General features: G+C 43.8%; 1 protein-coding gene across 2 annotated transcripts in view; it reads right to left on the bottom strand.

Annotated features, from left to right (window-relative positions):
- The window catches only part of TRIM36 (tripartite motif containing 36), a 56,888-nt gene extending 35,599 nt beyond the window's left edge, over positions 1-21,289 (bottom strand). The window contains exons 1-4 of one of the 2 annotated variants that reach the window (XM_056537443.1): positions 21,038-21,289; positions 8,720-8,954; positions 8,601-8,636; positions 620-945 (exon numbers count right to left, since the gene is read on the bottom strand). In XM_056537443.1, the coding sequence (XP_056393418.1) occupies positions 620-945; positions 8,601-8,636; positions 8,720-8,954; positions 21,038-21,070 (630 nt within the window). In that variant the 5' untranslated portion in view covers positions 21,071-21,289. The remainder of the gene's footprint in view (positions 1-619; positions 946-8,600; positions 8,637-8,719; positions 8,955-21,037) is intronic. The other variant, XM_056537444.1, reaches the window with a different exon arrangement.
- Between the last annotated feature and the right edge of the window lie 508 nt (positions 21,290-21,797).

Genomic DNA, 21,797 nt, shown 5'->3' with positions numbered 1-21,797 from the left:
GATTTCAGCAGGCATCGGGCACCGGCTCCCCTCCGGCTAGCAGCAGGGGGCCGGGAAAGGACAGGACGTATTCCTACGTCCTCGGTCCTTAAGGACTCTGAAACGGGGGCGTAGGAGTACGTCCATTGTCCTTAAGGGGTTAAGAACATTGTTTGCCCCTTTCCGTAGCTTAATTAGTAGAATAATATAAAAAAAAGATGGGTTCACAGGACTGATCAATCCCTGACTACATCAAGCTCCACAAAGTACTTCCAATAATCTGGAAAAATAAGCCATGGCTTATACTGGCCAGTCCAGTGTTTTCCAAACAGTGTGTCTCCAGCTGTTGCAAAACTACAACTCCCAGCATGCCCGGACAGCCAACGGCTGTCCGGGCATGCTGGAAGTTGTAGTTTTGCAACAGCTGGAAGCACACTGGTTGGGAAACTAGTGGATGGGGTTGAAGGGTTCCATTATATGTAATCCCATCAAAAGATGAATGCTCATCTTGTAGAGCAGTGTTTCCCAACCAGGCTACCTTCAGCTGTTGCAAAACTACAACTTCCAGGATGCCCGGACAGCAACAGCTGAAAGTACCCTGTAGTAGAAAGAAAGGATAGAAACTGGGAGAAGGACTTACTTTAGGTCTGAAGTTTGTTGTAGGCGCTCCATATTCATGCTGGGCTTTGATGGTTCCCCAGGGATGGTTAATCTTATAGCACTCATTGCAGAAGCTGGCACTGCAGTCCATGCAGCTTTTGGTGGATTCTTGGACTGGAGGTTTACAAAAGTCACACATGATGGCAGTGGCAGCTCGGGCCGCCTGTCTGTAGCGTTCTACTATAGTCTCCAAGGTAAAGTTCCGAAAAAGGCCATTAATGCCTCGCTCTCCAAGGTCCACATCGCGTAGACAGCCAGGACATGACAATGACGTAATTCTGGGAGTTAAAGAATTGCGCTTAGATCCTATAAAGATGATATAAATGGGTTAATAATGGGTTTGGAGAACGAAAGAAGGCGAAAGCAGCAACTACCAAAGAATATACAGCAGACTTAGATCCTAAAGCTTCCACTGCAAACAGAAGGCACGCGTACATCCTCAAGAACAAAGGTTACCCACCTGTGCCCGACTGTTATAGGAAGGTCAAAGGGCAAATACATTGTATTGGTGGGGTATTACACACACTGCAGCAGGTGTTCTATGGTTTGTATTTGGAATTCATATTATTAAGCCCTTTACTATTCCATCACTTAAAAGGATATTCCAGGAAAAAAAACTTTTTTTTATATATATCAACTGGCTTCTGAAAGTTAAACAGATTTGCCAATTACTTCTATTTAAAAAAAAAAAAAAAAAAAAAAAAAAAAAAACTTAATCCTTCCAATAGTTATCAGCTGCTGAAGTTAAGTTGTTATTTTCTGTCCAACAACAGTGCTCTCTGCTGACACCAGTCTGTCTCAGGAACTGTCCGGAGCATATGAGGTTTGCTATGGGGATGCGCTCCTACTCATGACAGTTCCTGAGACAGGTGTCAGAGAGCAGTTAGACAGAAAAGAACAACTCAACTTCAGCAGCTGATAAGTACTGGAAAGATTAAGATTTTTTTTTTTTTTTATAGAAGTAATTTACAAATTACTGTTTAACATTGTGAAGCCAGTATATATATATATATATATATATATATATATATATATATATATATATATATATATATATATATATATATATATATATATATATACATACACACACACACATATATACATACACACACACACATATATACACACACACACACACACATATACATACATATATACATATACACACACACACACACATATACATACATATATACATATACATACATACATACATACATACATAATATATATATATATATATATATAAAAAAGTTTTTTCCTGGAATACCCCTTTAAGCTTAAAAAGGTGTACTCCGGGTTTATACATCTTATCTCCTATCCAAAGGATAGGGGATAAGATGTATGACCGCAGGGGTCCCGCCACTGGGGGCATTCTGTGCTGGGCGCTGCCTCAGAGACGGGGCGTGATGTCACGGTCACACCCCCCCTTTGTGACATTGCACCACGCCCCCTCCTGTAGACATGAATGGAGGGGGCGTTAGGAAACATGATGAATGGCAGTTTCAGAGGCAATGGATAAAGAAACATTTTACAGAGTTACATTTGTATTTTGGGCACAGAAATTCAGTTTTCCATGTCAGCAGAAAGAATTAACCTGTTCATTCTTTTTGTGGACACCGCACGAAATGCAAAGTAGTCTATCAAACAGTGCGTTCCGGTGCGGTCCTAGCGCCGGCATGTTGATGCCAGCGTCCGCAGTTTGCGGACATTCCATCATGTGAACATAGCCTTAAACTTTAGGTCTAGGTAGAACTCAGTTTTGTGACGTGGTCACCTGGTGGGAGATCGCGGTTGGACCCCCTGCGATCTGACATTCATCCCCTGCGGATAGGGGATAAGCTTTTTGATACTGTATAACTCCTTTAAAAAGGGAATGTGTCACCAGTTGATTTTAATTTATTTTTCAAAAAAAATTTATAAAATAAAATTAAAGCCCTCTAGCTTAAGGGTAGGGTCACGCATATATGATCTGCTGCATATTTTCTGCAGCTGATTTTGCTACCCATTGACGTCAAAAGGTAGCAAAATCAGCTGCAGAAAATATGCAGCAGATCCTGTACGTGTGAACGTACCCTTGTATTTACTGTTTTATTGATCGATATGACTTGCAAAAGTAACTGCCGATACTATAGCATGTGTAGTGTGTCACTTCACAACAGCTACATAGATACTATGTGGCACATACAGGACATGTGAAAATCAAGATGGCTCCCGTCTCACTTAGGCTATTGCCGCACAGGCTGTGTACTGCACATGTGCAATCTAACAACATTTTTGTAACATCCCACTGTGATCACTAAACAAAGGCAGAGCCCAAGAATGTGTGGCCCCCAAGGTGTAGTTAACCATTTTGTCCCAGGGTGGTATTTCATTCTCTAATCTCACTACATAACTTGTCAGACTTGCCTCCTGTATCCGCAAGAAAAGCTGGGTTGCTAGAATTGTATCCAGTAAGGTTGTCACCCAGCTTTCCCAGACAGTTGACTAGGTAGGAGAGCTGAGGACTGCCTAGTTAGACACAGAGCACAGGTACTTGTCACTACAAAAGTTTCTTTCCTCAGCAGAGACTGTGTGGATGCATACAGAGAATATGTGATCCGAGTCTTCTCTCCATGCCTTACAATACATGTAATTTATTAGGCTGTTACTACTAATTAGAGATGAGCGAACTTACAGTAAATTTGATTCGTCACGAACTTCTCGGCTCGGCGGTTGCAGACTTTTCCGGCATAAATTAGTTCAGCTTTCAGGTGCTCCCGTGGGCTGGAAAAGGTGGATACAGTTCTAGGAGACTCTTTCCTAGGACTGTATCCACCTTTTCCAGCCCACTGGAGCACCGGAAAGCTGAACTAATTTATGCAGGAAAAGACGGCAACCGCCGAGCTGAGAAGTTCGTAGCGAATCGAATTTACTGTAAGTTCGCTCATCTCTACTACTAATCTGTAAATTAGCACAGGAGGGAACACCTAGAACAGTGTTTCCCAACCAGGGTACCTCCAGCTGTTGCAAAACTACAACTCCCAGCATGCCCGGACAGGCTTTGGCTGTCCGGGCATGCTGGGAGTTGTAGTTTTGCAACAGCAGGAGGTACCCAAGTTGGGAAACACTGACTGACCTAGAAAAATGTCTTCAATATGCTGACCTGACCTGTGCTGTCACAATAAAGAAAATAGATAACATTTTTGTCTTTACATAGTTGAATGTGCTGACAACAAAATCACACAAAAATTATCAATGGAAATCATATCCAGACCTCCATGAGTTGATAAATGTGGAGTCTCACTCAAATGATCCAACTTTGATGTAATGTCCTTAAAACAAGTCAAAATGAGGTTCAGTAGTGTGTGTGTCCTCCACGTGCCCGTATGGCCTCTCTACAATGCCTGGGCATGATCCTGATGAGGTGGCGGATGGTCTCCTGAGGGATGTCCTCCCAGACCTGGACTAAAGTATCCACCAACTCCTGGACAATCTGTGGTGGATGGAGTGAGACATGATGTCCCAGATGTGCTCAATCGGATTCAGGTCTGGGGATCAGGCGGGCCAGTCCATAGCATCAATGCCTTCCTCTTGCAGGAACTGCTGACACACTCCAGCCACATGAGGTCTAGCATTGTCTTGCATTAGGAGGAACTCAGGGCCAACCGCACCAGCATATGGTCTCACAAGGGGTCTGAGGATCTCATCTCGGTACCTAATGGCAGTCAGGCTACCTCTGGCAAGCACATGGCGGGCTGTGTGGCCCCCCCAAAGAAATGCCATCCACACCATTACTGACCGACCACCAAACTGTCATGCTGGAGGATGTTGCAGGCAGCAGAATGTTCTCCATGGAATCTCCAGACTGTCACATGTGCTCAGTGTGAACCTGCTTTCATCTGTGAAGCGCACAGGGTGCCAGTGGTGAATTTGTCAATCTTGGTGTTCTCTGGCAAATGCCAAATGTCCCTGTGTCAGGCTGTTAGAACAACCCCCACCTGTGGACGTCGGGCCCTCATGGAGTCTGTTTATCACTGTTTGAGTGGACACTTGCACATTTGTGGCCTGCTGGAGGTCATTTTGCAGGGCTCTGGCAGTGCTCCTCCTTGCACAAAGGCAGAGGTAGCGGTCCTGCTGCTGAGTTTTTGTCCTTCTGTGGCCTCCTTCACGTCTCCTGATGTACTGGCCTGTCTCCTGGTAGCGCCTCCATGCTCTCGACACTACACTGACAGACACAGCGAACCCCGTCACAGCTCACATTGATGTGCCATCCTGGATGAGATGCACTACCTGAGCCACTTGTGTGGGTTGTAGACTCCGTCTCAAGCTACCACTAGGGTAAAAGCACCGCCAGTATTTCAAAGTGACCAAAACATCATCCAGGAAGCATAGGAACTGAGAAGTGGTCTGTGGTCACCACCTGCAGAACCACTCCTTTATTGGGGGTGTCTTGTTAATTTCCTATAATTTCCACCTGTTGTCTGTTCCATTTGTACATCAGCATGTGAAATTGATTGTCAGTGTTGCTTCCTGAGTGGACAGTGTGATTTCACAGAAGTGTCATTGACTTGGAGTTACATTGTGTTTAAGTGTTCCCTTTTTTTGAGCAGTGTAAATAAAGTAAAATGTAGAGAAAAAATTAATAAAGTAAAAAATTATTATTATTTTTTTTTTTTAAAGTGTGTGTTCCTGACTGTATACATGTCCGCATCCCTGAGTGGATGTTATCAAGGCACAGTGTCTGGGGGTGGCACAGTTAGATCGGGGGTATTGGGACTGCTCTCCCCTGTGAGTACTGATGTGTCAGTGGCTATGATCACTGCCCGGCGCTGTGTCATTTTAGGTTAGAGACTCTACTCCAGCGTACGCTAACCTGTTATTTTTATAAATATGCTGAGAAGCAAAAAATCTCTGTACAAAATGCGCGGCCTTTGGTATTGCGAATAGTACTGACTTAAAATAAACCGAGTTTGTCAGTTTAAACATATGCTAAACTCAAATTCCTGCTGCACAAAATTGCGCACTTACGTGTTTTTATTTTGCCCCATAATTTTTTTCTAGCTTTATAAAATTAAGGGTAAAAACACAACTAGTCCTGCAAAAAAAAAATAAAAAAAAATAAAAAGCCTTAACATGAATCTGAAAAAAGAAAGTTATGAATCAAACTCCTAGGGAGAAATTTATCAAAACCGATGCTGAGGAAAAGTTAACCAGTTGTCCATAGCAACCAATCAGATCATTTCATTTCTAAAGAGGCTTGTGAAAAATGAAAGAAGCGATCTGATTGGTTGCTATGGGCAACTCAGCAAGTTTTCCTCAGCACAGGTTTTGATAGATCTCCCCCACAGAACGTGGGGGGAAGAGTTAGCCAGTCGCTTTAAGTCATACTTGCTGCTAGGGAACAGTTGTCCTGACACTTGCCAGTCCTACACATCTGATGTGCCACCCAGGGTGAATGGTCCAAGCCAAATGCCAAACAAATGTAAAGAATTCCTTGAATTCTTCTTGCTTGATGGACAAGAATATCCAAGGCAACTGCAGCAAAGTGACAAAACATCTCCCCCCATAATGCTATGCGGTCACATGCCTTTACTATGGGGTCAGATAATTTGCCGGGAGGTTACGTAGACGACTTAACTTCAAAAAGGTGCAATAGAAGTGTCATCTAAGAACCAAACCCAGCATCAGGATGTGTCATTAGAAGTGTGTGAATGAGTCCTTATTAAAGAGGTCATAACAAGCCTCAACAAAGACCTGTGTATGCATGTGTAACTGGATATTCTATTGTATATTTCTTCCTAACAGTGCCACAAATGCATAAAAATGCTGTATATTACAAAAACAAAAGTTAAACAAGTGCCAAAGTTTCTGACCTATCAATAAGAGACTGTTAGTGGGTGACACCTGACATCCCCTGCCAATCAGTTGTTAGGTGCCCGGCACTATAGTGAACTGCACCATTCATTGTATAGTGGCGTGCTGGTTTTCAGGCCCAGTTTATGATATAGTTTGGGGCACTAAACAGCTGATGGGCAAAGGAGAGGTGCCGGGTCAGCGATTGTCCAGAGGTCCCAGAAAGTCCTTTATTAAATACTGTATGTTAGTTTTAGGTACAATTTACCATTTACTTGTTGCAGGCATATATTAAAAAGGTTACAACAGGAAATGGAGTCATATTTGCAAGTCTGCTACGTGCCGGAGAAGCCTTACGGACGGCAGGGGTGTGTTATGGCACTGAACCAAAATACTAGTCCATCTTTTTCCATTCATTGGCTTTTTGGTATTATCGTTCACAGAACAGCTTTATGATGATGAAGAAAAAGATGTTTTATGTTTAACATGCTTCTTTAACATCTAAATGGATTGGAAGCTATTGCAGAAGATCTTTGTGAAAAATCACAACAAGAATAAAAAATAAAAATTAAATAAAGACAACACACACAAACATAGAACAATGTGTGTATAACTTCAAAAACACATCAATTGCATGCATATACCAAAAAGACAATATATGAAAAGGAAGAATTCACCAGTCACTGCAATACATCTTTCATTCTGTTGTAAACCATTCCGAACAACATGAATTATGACACACAATATAAATAAAATAGACAATCCGGTAAGTAATGTGGTGTTCATGCAATGACATCAGACACAGGATTGTTTTGTATGATCATATATGGTGTACAGCAGCCTGTAGCCTGTGCAGTTCTAACCATGTATATGAGATTTGTATTCTTATATTTAGATTAAGCAGTTTTTTACAATTTTATTAAATCATATCTTGTGGGTTCTTTTCCCCATCCATTGGGGGGGGGAGGGGGCTCTGACTGCAGGGACCCTCACAATCTCCTGCCTGACTTCCGGCTATCCCCATGCACAAAGCTGTGGCAGACACGTCTAGTCCATATATTTCTATGTGAGAGCCAGAGATACCAGAGTGTGTCGACCACCGTTTTGTCCATAGGGAGAGCCGGGGAGGAGATTGCAGGGGGAATAAGTTGCTACACATTTTTCCTTAGCGTTAATTGATTTTCATTATTGGCTGCTCAAAAGGTGAGAGGCAACTAAGATCACTGTTAGCGGGGGAGTAAGTGTGCTACTGTGCCCGTGTCCCTAATCGTTCTCCTTATCAATGGGGGTCCTATCACAAACTGACCAATCAAAACTTTTGACAAGTCTCAGACAGGGACACTTTATAATAAACTAGTAATGCTACAAAAAGTCACACAGTAGCTAGAACATTACCATAACATTCTGCAGTGTTTCAGAGAGAATACAGTTGAAAGCTCAACAGTGGCACCGGGGAGGGGAGGGGTGCCCCCCCCCCCCAGGGTCACCCCCCCCCCAGGGTTAGTTTAATTGATAGAGTCCTCCAGAAGATGTTGAGGAGAGGCCTAACGCTTTTTACATGGATGGCCATTCATTGCACCTTGTAAGGCTACCTCCGCCAAGAACACGTAACCACCAACAGTTGCACTGACATCCTATAATAAGGAGTTATCTGAAGTATTTTAAAGGTGCTATGACATCCCAATATCTATACTATAACATAATGAAAAGAGAAAATCCGGTATACTCTCCGCTAATGAAGAACTAATTGTTTAAACCTGTAGGAGGGAAGGCAGGAAACTGAGAATGCATTTAAATAAAATTTATAAAATACCCTATACAACTTAAAGAAATGTGGTCACTTTGATAATTTAGTCAAGACCTTTTTTAAGTTCTTACAACCTATTAATTCTACAGATCTACACACATTTATATTCAAAGAAATCTCAGTGCTAGATCACACAACATGTAAGTCATGGCCAAACATTGTCCTTTATATTTTATAGTTTTAAACAAAATCATGTTGCTCCATTATGGTCTACTTCTCCAACAGAATGAAACCTACTACACAAACAGCAGAAAAATAGGAGTAAAGCCAATACAAAAAGAAGCACAGAGCCTATTTAAGCCATAGAATGAATCACCTCGACTTCTTAGTACAAAAGAGCTCCGCTGTGATGCTGCAAAATATTAACATTCAGACAGTGAGACATGCGAGTAGTTACAGGACAGTCAGAGTATCCAAACCAGTTCACGAACAAACCTGATCTGAGAAGTCTGTCGATTCTTTCGATGCTAGGTGACTGGATGCGAACACGGGGGCTCCCAGGTGTTGACGCTTCTGAACTCACATCGGTGGAGTCCTCCAAACACATGAAGAGCAGCTCCTTCACACACTTGTGACAGATGCTGTGTTGACATGGTAGGATCAGGGGGTGCGTGTACAATTCCTTACAGGCTGGGCATATAAGCTCACGCTCAATATTTTTAATAGCCACCTAGAGAATGGAAAAACAAAATGTAACATATATAAATAAATAAAAATAAAAAACCTCTACATAGTAATGTTCTAAGGAAGGTAAAACTGATTTGAAACAATCACCGTATTGAAAACCGTATGCATTGACTCTCCGTTGAAAACCGTATGCCAAAAGATGCATCAGGTTGTGTCTGTATTGCATCCTGTATGGTTTTGTCCGGTTTTTTTCCCCCGTACCAAAAACCGTAGCCTACCATGGTTTTTGGTCCGGGTGAAAAAAACGCATTTAAACTGTCCTAGGTTTTTTTTTTTGTTTTTTGTTTTTTTTTTTTTACATGGGAGTCAATGGGAAACGTATATGTGCATATGCTTCCATCGGGTTTCTGACTTCGCACAGTTTTTTTTTCTTGGAATTTCAATCAAACAAGTGAAACTTTATTCATAATGGAGTGGAAACTTAAAAACGTATATACGTTTTTTCTTAAAAACGGATGCAACCGACCCTTGCGCCCTTCTTGTGCACATCTTGTTCCCTGGTATTTGTTATCAGTTTCCTTACCCATGTTGCATAAGTGTCTGGCTGGACACATATTGGTTAATGTAATTTGAATTTCCAGTATGGCATACTTCTTTCTCAGCTTGAGGTTTACTGAGAGGCCTTATTGTTCCCTGATTGGGAGTTTTGGTGTTATGTAACGCCTGAACATGGACTTGTTCAGCACCTGTATAATTGTACGGTGATTGTACTTTGTTTGTTTACTTGTTTATACTTGAAACTGAATAAAATTTTAATTGAAAAAAAAAAAAAAAAAAAAAAAAACAGATGCAACCGGACATAATTTTTTAAGCCGTATACGGTTTTTAACCGTATACAGGTTAAAATTTGTACACAAGTTTTGAAACTGTATTGGAAAAACGTGGTGTGAATGCACCCTAAGTTGCATTCAATGGGCACTGTCAGATCCAAACTTTTTATATGTTGTTACTAATGAAAATTTAAAGACCTTTTGTAATAAGATTTTTCAAATTTTGTGAATATTAAAGAAAACTGCTCCTGAAAATCCCACCACTAGGGGTCCCCATAACTACTGGGACACTAATCAGTCCTGCAGCAGCATCAGGCTTGTCCATGAGTCATGACAAGACAAGACATGACTCATGGACAAGGCTGCATGAGCAGACACCAACCACCACAAGGGAGGCACATACCCCCCCTTACCTTGAGAGGATTTCTAACACTGAGCAAATAAAAAGAGGAATTTTTATAATAAATATAGGTCATAGAGGCATAAAAATCCTGTGTACCATCTTGAGTCACTATAAATCCAGAGCAATTTTACGCTGTCTCATCTAAGTTCAAGTTGTCTTATCTCCCCCTCTGTATCTCCTGTAGTCAGTGAAAGATATACCAAGGATGCGGTTGTTATTGGTTAACCCACTGTCCTTTTCCTCCTGCCGGTTGACAATGAATGCCCATACCATGACAGGATTTCGATTTACTTTACGTGAGAAACATCCAATACATGATAAGATAGATAAAATACAACGGATGACATTTTCCACACAAGTGTAGATGATAAAGAATGTCTCATAATGTTGGAAACCAAGCTGCCACAGTGTCATAGGTGGCGGAAATTGCAAGTCTTACGTGTGCACCTGTTTTTTTTCCCCCTACACATACAGAGTAAAGCCAGCGTCACTTAATGGGGTACTTCAGCCCTAAGACATCTAATCCCTTATCCAAAAGATAGGGGATGTCTACTGGGGCCCCCCGCCTAGATCTCCTGCAGCACCCAGCGTTCTAAACAAATGCCGGGTTGCTGTGACATTGGTCATTACGTCACGGCCACACCCCCTCCTGACGTCATGCCACACCCCCTTCATTCATGTCTATGGGAGGGGCGTGTCGAAAGACACGCCCCTCCCATAGACATGGATGGAGGGGGCATGGAGTGATGTCACAAAGGGGTGTGGCGTCACGATCATGCCATGCCCCTCCCATAGACATGAATGGAGGGGGCGTGGAGTGATGACACAAGGGGGCACGGCGTCACGATCAAAAATCTTCAGAATGCTGGAGCCCCGGAGTACCTCTTTTTTAACAAGAGGTACTCAAGAGCATATGGGGGCAAAATCATCCAAATCCTCGAACAAACATACATCTAATATTACTGGAGCGCACATCTTAGAAGTTATTGGAATGAAGGGTGCACAGAGTATAATGCTGATGTACCACTGCAGTTCTGGGCATAAAGTTTGCTGCCATAGACCGATGCCATATGTAAATGGATCCACTGTGAGGCTAAAGTCTATGGAAGCGGCCAGACAGCCCCTGTACTTCAGGTGAAATAAGTATAATGGAGGATGGGTTTTGTACTAGAAATCTTTTCTATCAGAAATGATTACGGTTACTGGGGCGCCAAAATGAGCTATGGGCCAACCGCTAACATCTAATGTAAGGTAACATAACCAACATAAATACACATAGTAAACAGGTAAGGAGATCAAAGCAAAAAACAAAATATTAAGTGTATGTGGCAACTTTTCAGCATTCAATAGACTGGAAAGATTTATGAAATCCTGTGAGGAGGAAGAGAGAAGAAGTAGTTGCCCATAGCAACCACATTGCCAACTCTGAAAATGAAAGACGCAATCTGATAGGTTGCTATGGGCAACTGCCTTACTCTTCCTCTATACAGGTTATGATAAATCTCCCCCAACATTGAGTTCCAAACGCTGTGTGCGGGCTTCAGTGTTCACGCCCGCCCCCTCGTGACGTCATGCCCTGCCCCTTCAATGAAAGTCTATGGGAGGGGGCGTGACGGCCGTCGTGCCCACTTCCCATAGACTTTCATTGAGCGGGCAGGACATGACGTCACGAGGGGGCGGGCGTGAACAGGGAAGCCTGCACACAGCATTCGGAACGCAGTGTTATGGACGCTGGGGAGTAGAGTAACCCTTTAAGGAAGTGATGTCCGCTACTTTCTACATTTTGTTATTTAGTCTAAAACTGCACCAAATGCTACCGGAACAGTCTGAGTAAATTATATTTGGTGGCAGAGGGAAGAGGATCTGTCTCCTTGAATTACACAGATGCCCGGCTCTCAGTGAATTACAATGCGGCTGAGCGAATTAGGAGAAAGCTCCGGCCTGCAGTTAATCATTTGGAAGGGAGTTTTGTCTGCTCGTTCCAGACTTCTGTGGGAAAGGACTATAGTGCACACGTTGTGGAGGAAGCGCTGCCCTCACCCCAGCAGGAGTCTGCAGCTTATTGCATTAGACGTCTGGAGGAGCCGCATTCTGACCATCATATCTTATAAAGTGGAAGAGAATAAAGTGTACAAAGTGCAGAATTCGTACATTCCCCATGTCCTTACACAACTTTGAATTGCTCTTAGGCTGGGTTCACACCAGGTTTTTGCAATACAAAACCTGACTAAACTATCAAAACGTGTGTACACATTTTTATCTGTATACGGTTGAAAACGTTATATGGTTAAAAAAAATGTCCGGTTGCATCCGTTTTTTTTAAAGAAAAAAACGTATACCAGGGGTGTGGAAGTTTTATAAAAAACTACTTGTCCACCGGACTAAAATGGAGCAAAATCTACTTGTCCCTCATGACGATCCACTTGTCCAGGCCAATTTTCGCTTTTACGCTCTCATTTTTTCCTCCTCGCCCTATAATAGCCAGAACTACCAACTATAAGGATACCTTTTAATTTTTCAATAACATTCTCTGAACCAAAAAAAAATTATTATATATCTATATCTAAAGGGGATGAGTATTTAACTCGGGGAGAGTTCACCACTCCTGGTGTGACGGAGCTTTCAAGGGCCACTTAGCACTCCGCGGGCATTCTCCGTCACACCAGGAGTGGTGAACTCTCCCTGAGTTAAATACTCATCTCGTTTAGTTGGTCTAAGGCCCCTCATCTCAGCCAAGCCAGATTACCCTGCTCTGTACTGACGAGGGGCAAGTACCCCGAAACAGCTGTCTGCAGATGGGTACTCTTTCCTTCTGGAGAGAGAGTTCTGGCTTGGCATTAATCCCGATTAGCTTTATATTCTGTAACTGGAGCTAAGCTGATACCAGGGAACATTGCCTGAAAAGGTGATGTAATGAGCTGACACACACACACATTTTTTTTTTTTTTTTTTTTTTAGGGAAGTGAAATTGAAATAGTAAAAGATAATTTTGCAGATTTGGTGGTTTTCTTTTTTACTTTATTTACCTTGTGGTTGAGGTAACATGCTAGTTTTATACTTTAGGCCGCCTGATTACAGCAATACCAGATTTGTATCGTTTACGTCATGTTTTACTAATTCTGGACTTTTTCAAATTTTTTTAATTGCCATTTTTTAACCCCTGTAGCTTTAATTTTTTTTTCCCCCACATACCAGGCTGTATGAGGGCTCATTTTTTGCGCCATAATCAGTTTTTTGTATCGGTACCATTTTGGTATTGATCTGACTTTTTAATCGCTTTTTAACTTTTTTTTTCCTGGGATATTATAAAAATTGCAAATCTGTGGTTTGGTATTTTTTTACATTTACCGTACGGGATACATAATGTTATATTTTAATAGGTTGTACAATTACGCACGAAGCGATACCAAATATGTTTACATGTTTTTATATAGGAAAAGGGGGTGATTTGAACTTTTAACATGGAAGGGATTAATGCAGCGGTCTTCAAACTGTGGCCCTCCAGATGTTGCAAAACTACAACTCCCAGCATGCACGGACAGCTGTCCTGGCGGGCTGGAAATTGTAGTTTTGTAACATCTGGAGGGCCACAGTTTGGAGACCACTGGGTTAATGTGTGTCTTTCAAACTTTTATTAAAACTTTTTTTATTTTTTTAAACACTTTATTACACTTATATGAGGAATCAATAGATTCCTCAGACAGATGAATAGATTCTATTGAACTCTATTCATCTGTGTGCTCTGTGATCCATTGATGGAGCCTGGTCCAGCCAGGCTCTATCAATGACAGAGCGGGACAGCAGGGAACAGAGGTAAGCCCTCCGGCTACCTCTATAGTGGATCTCCCCCCGCGGGGGGGGGCGATCCACCCATCCACCCCACAAACCCACCACGGAGCATTCACATCTCCCTTTAGACATGCTGTCAACTTTGACCGGGCGATCTAAAGGGTTAATAGCCAGCCGCGGCAATCGCCGCATGCTGGCTATTAGCGGCGGCCCCCGGCTACTGAAAACCGCCGGGGGCTCCATACATACTGCAGAGCGCTGCATGCATCTCCCCGTGCAGACGTGCCTCCTCCCCTCAGCTCTCCGAAGCTACAGCTGGGGGGAGTGAAGGCAGAGGATGCAGGTCTAGACGGGGAGCAAGAAGCCACGCCCCCTCATCTCCCCCCGCACGTCTGCAGAACAGGGGAGAGAAGACAAATATACAGCTTCTCATCTCCCCTGCTCTGCTTCGGAGGACACAGGCTGCAGAGTATGGAACGGGCAGGCGTCGGCAGCCCGCTCCATACAGATTGCAGAGGTCCGGGCGACTTGTCAGGTCCGGCCCTGCTTGCCGGAAGTCGGGCTAAGGGCCGGACAAATTCACCTGCCCGGCGCCCAAAACTGCTTGTCCCGGGCGTCGGGCGATAGGAATTCCACATCCCTGTATATGTTTTTAACTTTTCACTCCATTATGAATACATTTTTACTTGCTTGAAATTCAAGAAGAAAAAAAAATGGAGCAAAGCCAAAAACAGTATGGTGAAAACAGGATGGAACCGTACGCACATACGGTTCTGTAAAGGTTCCCATTGACTCCCATGTTAAAATAAAAACAACATACGGTTTAATACAATTTTTCACCCAGACCAAAAAACAGTGGTAGGCCACGGTTTTCTGTCCTGGGGAAAAAAATTTAAAAATGTAAAAAACCATATGGTTTGAAAAGCGGAGACAACCGTATACATTATGGTGCATACGGTTTTGAATGGGAAGTCTATGGGCACGGTTTCATACGTTTTTTTAATGAAACAGTACAGTAAAATCGTGGTGTGAACAAACCCTTACAGAAGTTTATACAAAAATAAAAATCTTATATACAGGATATATACAGATTGTTCAAGACTGATCATTGGCAAGTCCAATGATATCCAATTGTAACATGACAATATTGGATGTTGCAATTCTGGATTAAGTAAAGCTTGAAATTGATAAATTGATATAGTGTGATCTACTACGACTTAAACGTCTCCAGTTTGTAAAGAGGAAAAAAAAAAAATAAAAAATGTGAAAAAAGGGATAGACCTACCAAGACTATATAAAAGGGTTTGTCACCTGCAGCAGTTCCTTAGCTCATAGACAGCAGTCCTCACTGTAGCAGATCCGGCGCAGATAAAATATGTGTATTCGAATGTCACCATTTCACAGAAAATCCCCAAAGTGAGTGTGTTGTGGTTTTCGTAGCAGATTTTACTGCCTGGAAGATTATTTTGTAACATGACCAGGGAGGATCTCAGATCATCTCAGAGTGCCAGGGAAGGAGAGTACAGTATAGGACAGTGTTTCCCAACCAGAGGGCCTCCAGATGTTGCAAAACTACAACTCCCAGCATGCCTGGACAGCCAAAGGCTGTCCAGGCATGCTGGGAGTTGTAGTTTTGCAACACCTGGAGGCTCCCTGGTTGGGAAACACCGGTATAGTGTTCTCTTTTGAGCTTGCCACAGAGCCACTACAAAATCTGCCCTGTAGGTCAATTCACGGAGCATATAGGTTTCGTAAAAAGCTGAATGTGAACATACCCGGAGCATGGTTTACACACTGCTCAAAAACAGATAAAGGGAACACTAAAACAAAACAATGTAACTCCAAGTCAATGACACTTCTGTGAAATCACACTGTCCACTCAGGAAGCAACACTGATTGACATTCAATTTCACATGCTGTTGTGCAAATGGAACAGACAACAGGTGGAAATTATAGGCAATTAGAAAGACACCCCCCAATAAAGGAGTGGTTCTACAGGTGGTGACCACTGAACACTTTTCAGTTCCTATGCTTGCTGGCTGATGTTTTGGTCACTTTTGACTACCGGCAGTGCTTTCACTCTAGTGGTAGCATGAGACGGAGTCTACAACCTACACAAGTGGCTCAGGTAGTGCAGCTCATCCAGGATGGCACATCAATGCGAGCTGTGGCAAGAAGGTTTGCTGTGTATGTCAGTGTAGTGTCCAGAGCATTAAAGGTGCTACCAAGAGACAGGCCAGTACATCAGGAGACATGGAGGAGGTTGTAGGAGGGCAACAAGCCAGCAGCAGGACCACTACCTCTGCCTTTGTGCAAGGAGGAGCAGGATGAGCACTGTCAGAGCTCTGCAAAATGACCTCCAGCAGGCCACAAATGTGCATGTCTCACAACAGTTTTAGGGGTACCCTTAAACTAAGTACCTCGTATTAAAATATAACTTTTATTTATCCTATTAAAATATTGAAGATATGCAACTTAAAGGTGTAAGTGTGATTCTTATGGTGTAATCTACACCACCAATATATTTAAAAACAGTCTCAAACCAGCTCCCTTGGTTATTGTTAGATATACTATATGCTGCAATCAGTATTGAAATAATTTAGCAGCGATCACTATTTGTTTGATATAGTGTTCCGCTTGTAGGGAGTTAGTTGAGGCTGCTAATTAAAAGACGCAAACATTAGCCAGCGCCTCCAACGTTTCGCTGGCACCCCAGCTTTGTCAGGGAGGGCTGGTGACGAAGCTGGGGTGCCAGCGAAACGTTGGAGGCGCTGGCTAATGTTTGCGTCTTTTAATTAGCAGCCTCAACTAACTCCCTACAAGCGGATCACTATATCAAACAAATAGTGATCGCTGCTAAATTATTTCAATACTGATTGCAGTATATAATCTATCTAACAATAACCAAGGGAGCTGGTTTGAGACTGTGTTTTTAAATATATAGGTGGTGTAGATTACACCATAAGAATCACACTTCCACCTTTAAGTTGCATATCTTCAATATTTTAATAGGATAAATGAAAGTTATATTTTAATAGTAGGTACTTAGTTTAAGGGTTCCCCTTAGGGGGTTTCCCCTAAAATTCTTGTGAGATACTAATGACCCTGTTACCCCCTGTGGGGCATTAGCTTCAGTGGACACGTGCACATTTGTATCACAACAGTCAGAAACAAACTCCATGCGGTATGAGGGCCCGACGTCCACAGGTGGGGGTTGTGCTTACAGCCCAACACCGTGCAGGATGTTTGACATTTCCCAGAGAATACAAAGATTGGCAAATTCCCCACTGGCGCCCTGTGCTCTTCACAAATGAAAGCAGGTTCACACTGAGCACATGTGAGAGACCTGACAGAGTCTGGAGACGCCGTGGAGAACATTCTTCTGCCTGCAACATCCTCCCAGACCTGAATCCAATTGAGCACATCTGGGACATCATGTCTCGCTCCATCCACCAACGCCACATTGCACCACAGACTGTCCAGGAGTTGGTGGATACTTTAGTCCAGGTCTGGGAGGACATCCCTCAGGAGACCATCCGCCACCTCATCAGGAGCATGCCCAGACATTGTAGGGAGATCATACAGGCACGTGGAGGCCACACACACTACTGAACCTCATTTTGACTTGTTTTAAGACATTACATCAAAGTTGGATCAGCCTGTAGTGTGGTTTTCATACGATTAGTTGATTCATTCAGATCTAGGATGTGTTATCTTAGTGTTCCCTTTATTTTTTTTTAAACAGTTCACAATCCTGCACATGGTGGGCATGAATTTTAGGACATGGAACAGGTTTATAAGTCTGTTGTGGATGAGCAGCGGAATATTATTATAGATTTCACCCTTTGCAAGCCCACAGCAAAATGGCCGAGGTTTCCAACCATAACTAAATGAATTAGGCGAGCTTAACAGTCACAGAAACAAGTCAATCTTTGAGAAGACCACATTTTCAGTTCCACGTTTATAACACTCTGAGAAGGAAGACCAGCCCCTGTTGAAATTTTGGGTGGTCTTTTTTTTGGGTTTCACTGTGTATGGAGCAGGTTTTCTGTCACAAACTGGAAAAATCTGCCACGTGTGAACATAGCCCAAGGTAATCATTCAACTACCAACTAAGTGATAGACGCATAAAATTTAGATGTACATGTTTTTTTTTTTGTTTTTTTTTTATGGGATCAAACAGGCACACTGGATTTAACATGCCTGATCGTTTATTCAAACCAGAGATGTCTGACAGGGATCCCATTTTTCTGGTTGCAGTGCATCATTGAGAACACATGTATTGAGTGAAGGAAGGGGGGGGGGAAATCAGCCTACATTTAAAATAAAAATAAAATAAAAAAATATTACTATAACTAACGTGGTTAAACTTCAAGGGAACATCGACCAAAATATTTTTGCAAATACAGTTGTTAATCCGATCTGCCTCCTCCTGATATTCCTGCTCCTTTCCTCTCCTTATTCATGGCTCTTGGTCTAGGTTGCAGACCACTGCTTCACTCTAGTAGAGGTAGTTGGGCTGGTATATACACTCACTAATATGTCTATATACATATACATCATATAGATATATCAGTGTATGTATATACACCAGCCCAACCACCTGGTAGAGTGGTGGTCTGTAACCTAGACAATGAGCTGCCAACAAAGGGAGGAAAGGAGCAGGAATATAAGGAGGAGTAAACAACTAAATGAAGGCTAAATGACTATTAGCAAAATACATCTTTCTGAAGCACCACAAGACTGATTTTAATAGATTTTAACTACTGAGTTACAACTGCAGTCCAATGCTATACACAGTTATATGCAATCTTTTGCAGGGCACCTGCCACCTCAATAGTAAAAGTCAATCATGTAGCCTTGGACTTGTATCATATGTGTCCTATATAAAAAAAAATTATTATATATATATTTTTTTTTTTTTTTTTTACTGCAGTAAAATAGAACTCTTCTCCTACTGACTACAATGAGGTCAATCCATGCTGCAAAATCATATTGCGACTTCATGCGGTCCCTCCAGTGCAGTTAAGGCGGAGCTACTTGAGAACGTACCTCATAGGTTATGTTCACACAAGGCAAATTTGTGGGGTTTTCCCATATCATGCACGTGCCAGAGAATCAGCTCCATTTAGATGCAGTAAAGAAAATTTCAGTACCTGCCCTGTGTGAACATACCCTTTAGTTTCATGCCCTTGGCACTGCCACACGCACAGACCTCAACAAGCAGCAGACATGGAGCCCATATTGCAACGTCCAGCACTGTATGGACCCTGCACCACATGCTGTATGCGTCCATACATCTTTGCAACCTAGCAATGCTGTATAAAACTGAAGGTAGTAGACAGGGCAGCAAGTTCTCTATAGCAGTGTTTCCCAACCAGGGCGCCTCCAGCTGTTTCAAAACTACAACTCCCAGCCGTTGGCTGTCCGGGCATGCTGGGAGTTGTAGTTTTGAAACAGCTGGAGGCACCATGGTTGGGAAACACTGCTCTATAGACTCAGCTCCACTGTATAACCAGGGTTCAGCCAGCAATGATGCAGTAGATGCTGAGAACCTGTCACCGCACAAGATTATAGGGAGATGCTGCCAGGACCAGGAGACGCCCCTAGTTTTATCTGCAGCCTTGAATGATGATGGTGCAAAGTGACCATCACTAGTACTGTGTATGGGAGGGGCTGACTGCTGAAAAGTGCATTACTATACAGGCTGCAGAGCACAGGGGCCACACACAGAATGCATCATATATACCAGTGGTCTTACTTGGACTGGGGCACATATACACAAGTGGTCTCCAAATGGTAGACCTCCAGATGTTGCAAAACATACCCCAACTGTCCATGCATGCCAAGAGCTGAAGTTTTGCAACATCTGGGGGTCCACATTTGGAGACCGCTTGTATACATGCACACTAGTGTGTGCCCCATTCCAAGTAAGTGACCCCCTACCAGATCCGTTAGACTCCTTCGCCACATCATCAACATAAAGGTGTAATGACTTGGAGAAATAAGCTGCATTACAGAAACTTTTTGACCACCGCCCCTCAAAAATTGTGGACAATAGCCTGCGAAAATTGCACCACTGTTGTCATGGGCACCAACCTCCCTGCGGTACCAATGCCATGGGCACCAACCTCCCTGCGGTACCAATGCCATGGGCACCAACCTCCCTGCGGTACCAATGCCATGGGCACCAACCTCCCTGTGGTACCAATGCCATGGGCACCAACCTCCCTGTGGTACCAATGCCATGGGCACCAACCTCCCTGTGGTACCAATGCCATGGGCACCAACCTCCCTGTGGTACCAATGCCATGGGCACCAACCTCCCTGTGGTACCAATGCCATGGGCACCAACCTCCCTGTGGTACCAATGCCATGGGCACCAACCTCCCTGTGGTACCAATGCCATGGGCACCAACCTCCCTGTGGTACCAATGCCATGGGCACCAACCTCCCTGTGGTACCAATGCCATGGGCACCAACCTCCCTGTGATACCAATGCCATGGGCACCAACCTCCCTGTGATACCAATGCCATGGGCACCAACCTTACTGTGATACCAATGCCATGGGCACCAGCCTCCCTGTGATACCAATGCCATGGGCACCAACCTCCCTGTGATACCAATGCCATGGGCGCCAGCCTCCCTGTGATACCAATGCCATGGGCACCAACCTTACTTGTGCCACCAGTGTCTTGGGCACCTACCCCAATGTTATGGGCACCAGACTGCACCAACAATGTTAGGGGCATGGACCCCACTTGCGCCATGTTATGTCTATACTGCAGTGTTTCCCAACCAGGGTGCCTCCAGCTGTTTGCAGACTGGTTGGGATGTACAGTTCTGATGAGAATCCATGGTGGCACAATAGTTTCATGGTCACCAGCGCACACACATGTATATAGATATATATGGATATAGAGGGGTCACTGTATACAGCACGGGGATCCTGGGCAGATGAAGCTCACAACCTACTTCCTTCCCACATACACAAGGCCAATACCAGACACTGCGATAGATCAGATAGATAATGCCCCATCCCTCCTGCAGGGCGGCCGCCGGGTCATCCCCCGCACATGCTCCCCATCCGATCGGTCACTTACTTGACTATCCCCCGCTCCCGGCTGGACCTCCATGCTCCGATCGGTCTGCACGCGCTGAGCACCGGACACACAATGGGGCTGGCCCCCGTCCTCCCGGAGCCCCGCGTTCTGTGCACCGATTGTTCTATGAGCCAACAATAGCCGAACACCCGCCTGATCACTCCGGTGTCTGCGCCCCGCACTCTCTGACTGACCAGTGCACAACTCTCCCCGGAGCCCTCGCTCATCTACATAACGGGCGTGGCAAACTGAAAAGAACTGTTGCTATTGGATGATAAAATGAAGGGGCGTGCCCGAGGCCTCGTGGCATGGGCGGGGTTTTAGGACACGCCCTCTGGAGGGCGCCCGTGGGACATAACGGTTGTCTCCCAGGGGTCTCCTGGTTGGATTGCTCCAATTATCTGCGGGAATGGGGGGAGCACAGTGATAATGAGGGGAGGACATAGGGCTGCCGTATTTTGTAATAACACCAACATAACTAGATATATATGTATGGTGTGTATATAGCGCCCACATATTCTGCAGCACTGTACCATTTTGGGGTTCATAGATAATGAGACATTACAGAATGACACCCTTGTTAATCGGACAGGAGAGGGCCCTACTCACAAGAGCTTACAGTCTATGTGGAATGGCAGTGAGACAAAAGGCAGAAGGGCATTATTTATACAGTGGTTCAACATTTTTACAGACCTCACAACCGTCCCGGATCCGGCGGTTGGGAGGTATTGGGGTGACGCTTTTGGGGTGATGTCCCAAT

The sequence above is a fragment of the Hyla sarda genome, chromosome 1 (assembly GCF_029499605.1).
Source record: "Hyla sarda isolate aHylSar1 chromosome 1, aHylSar1.hap1, whole genome shotgun sequence".
Taxonomy (NCBI): Eukaryota; Metazoa; Chordata; class Amphibia; order Anura; family Hylidae; genus Hyla; species Hyla sarda.
Note: the sequence above shows the minus strand (reverse complement) of the source record. Positions and strands in the feature narration are given on the sequence as shown.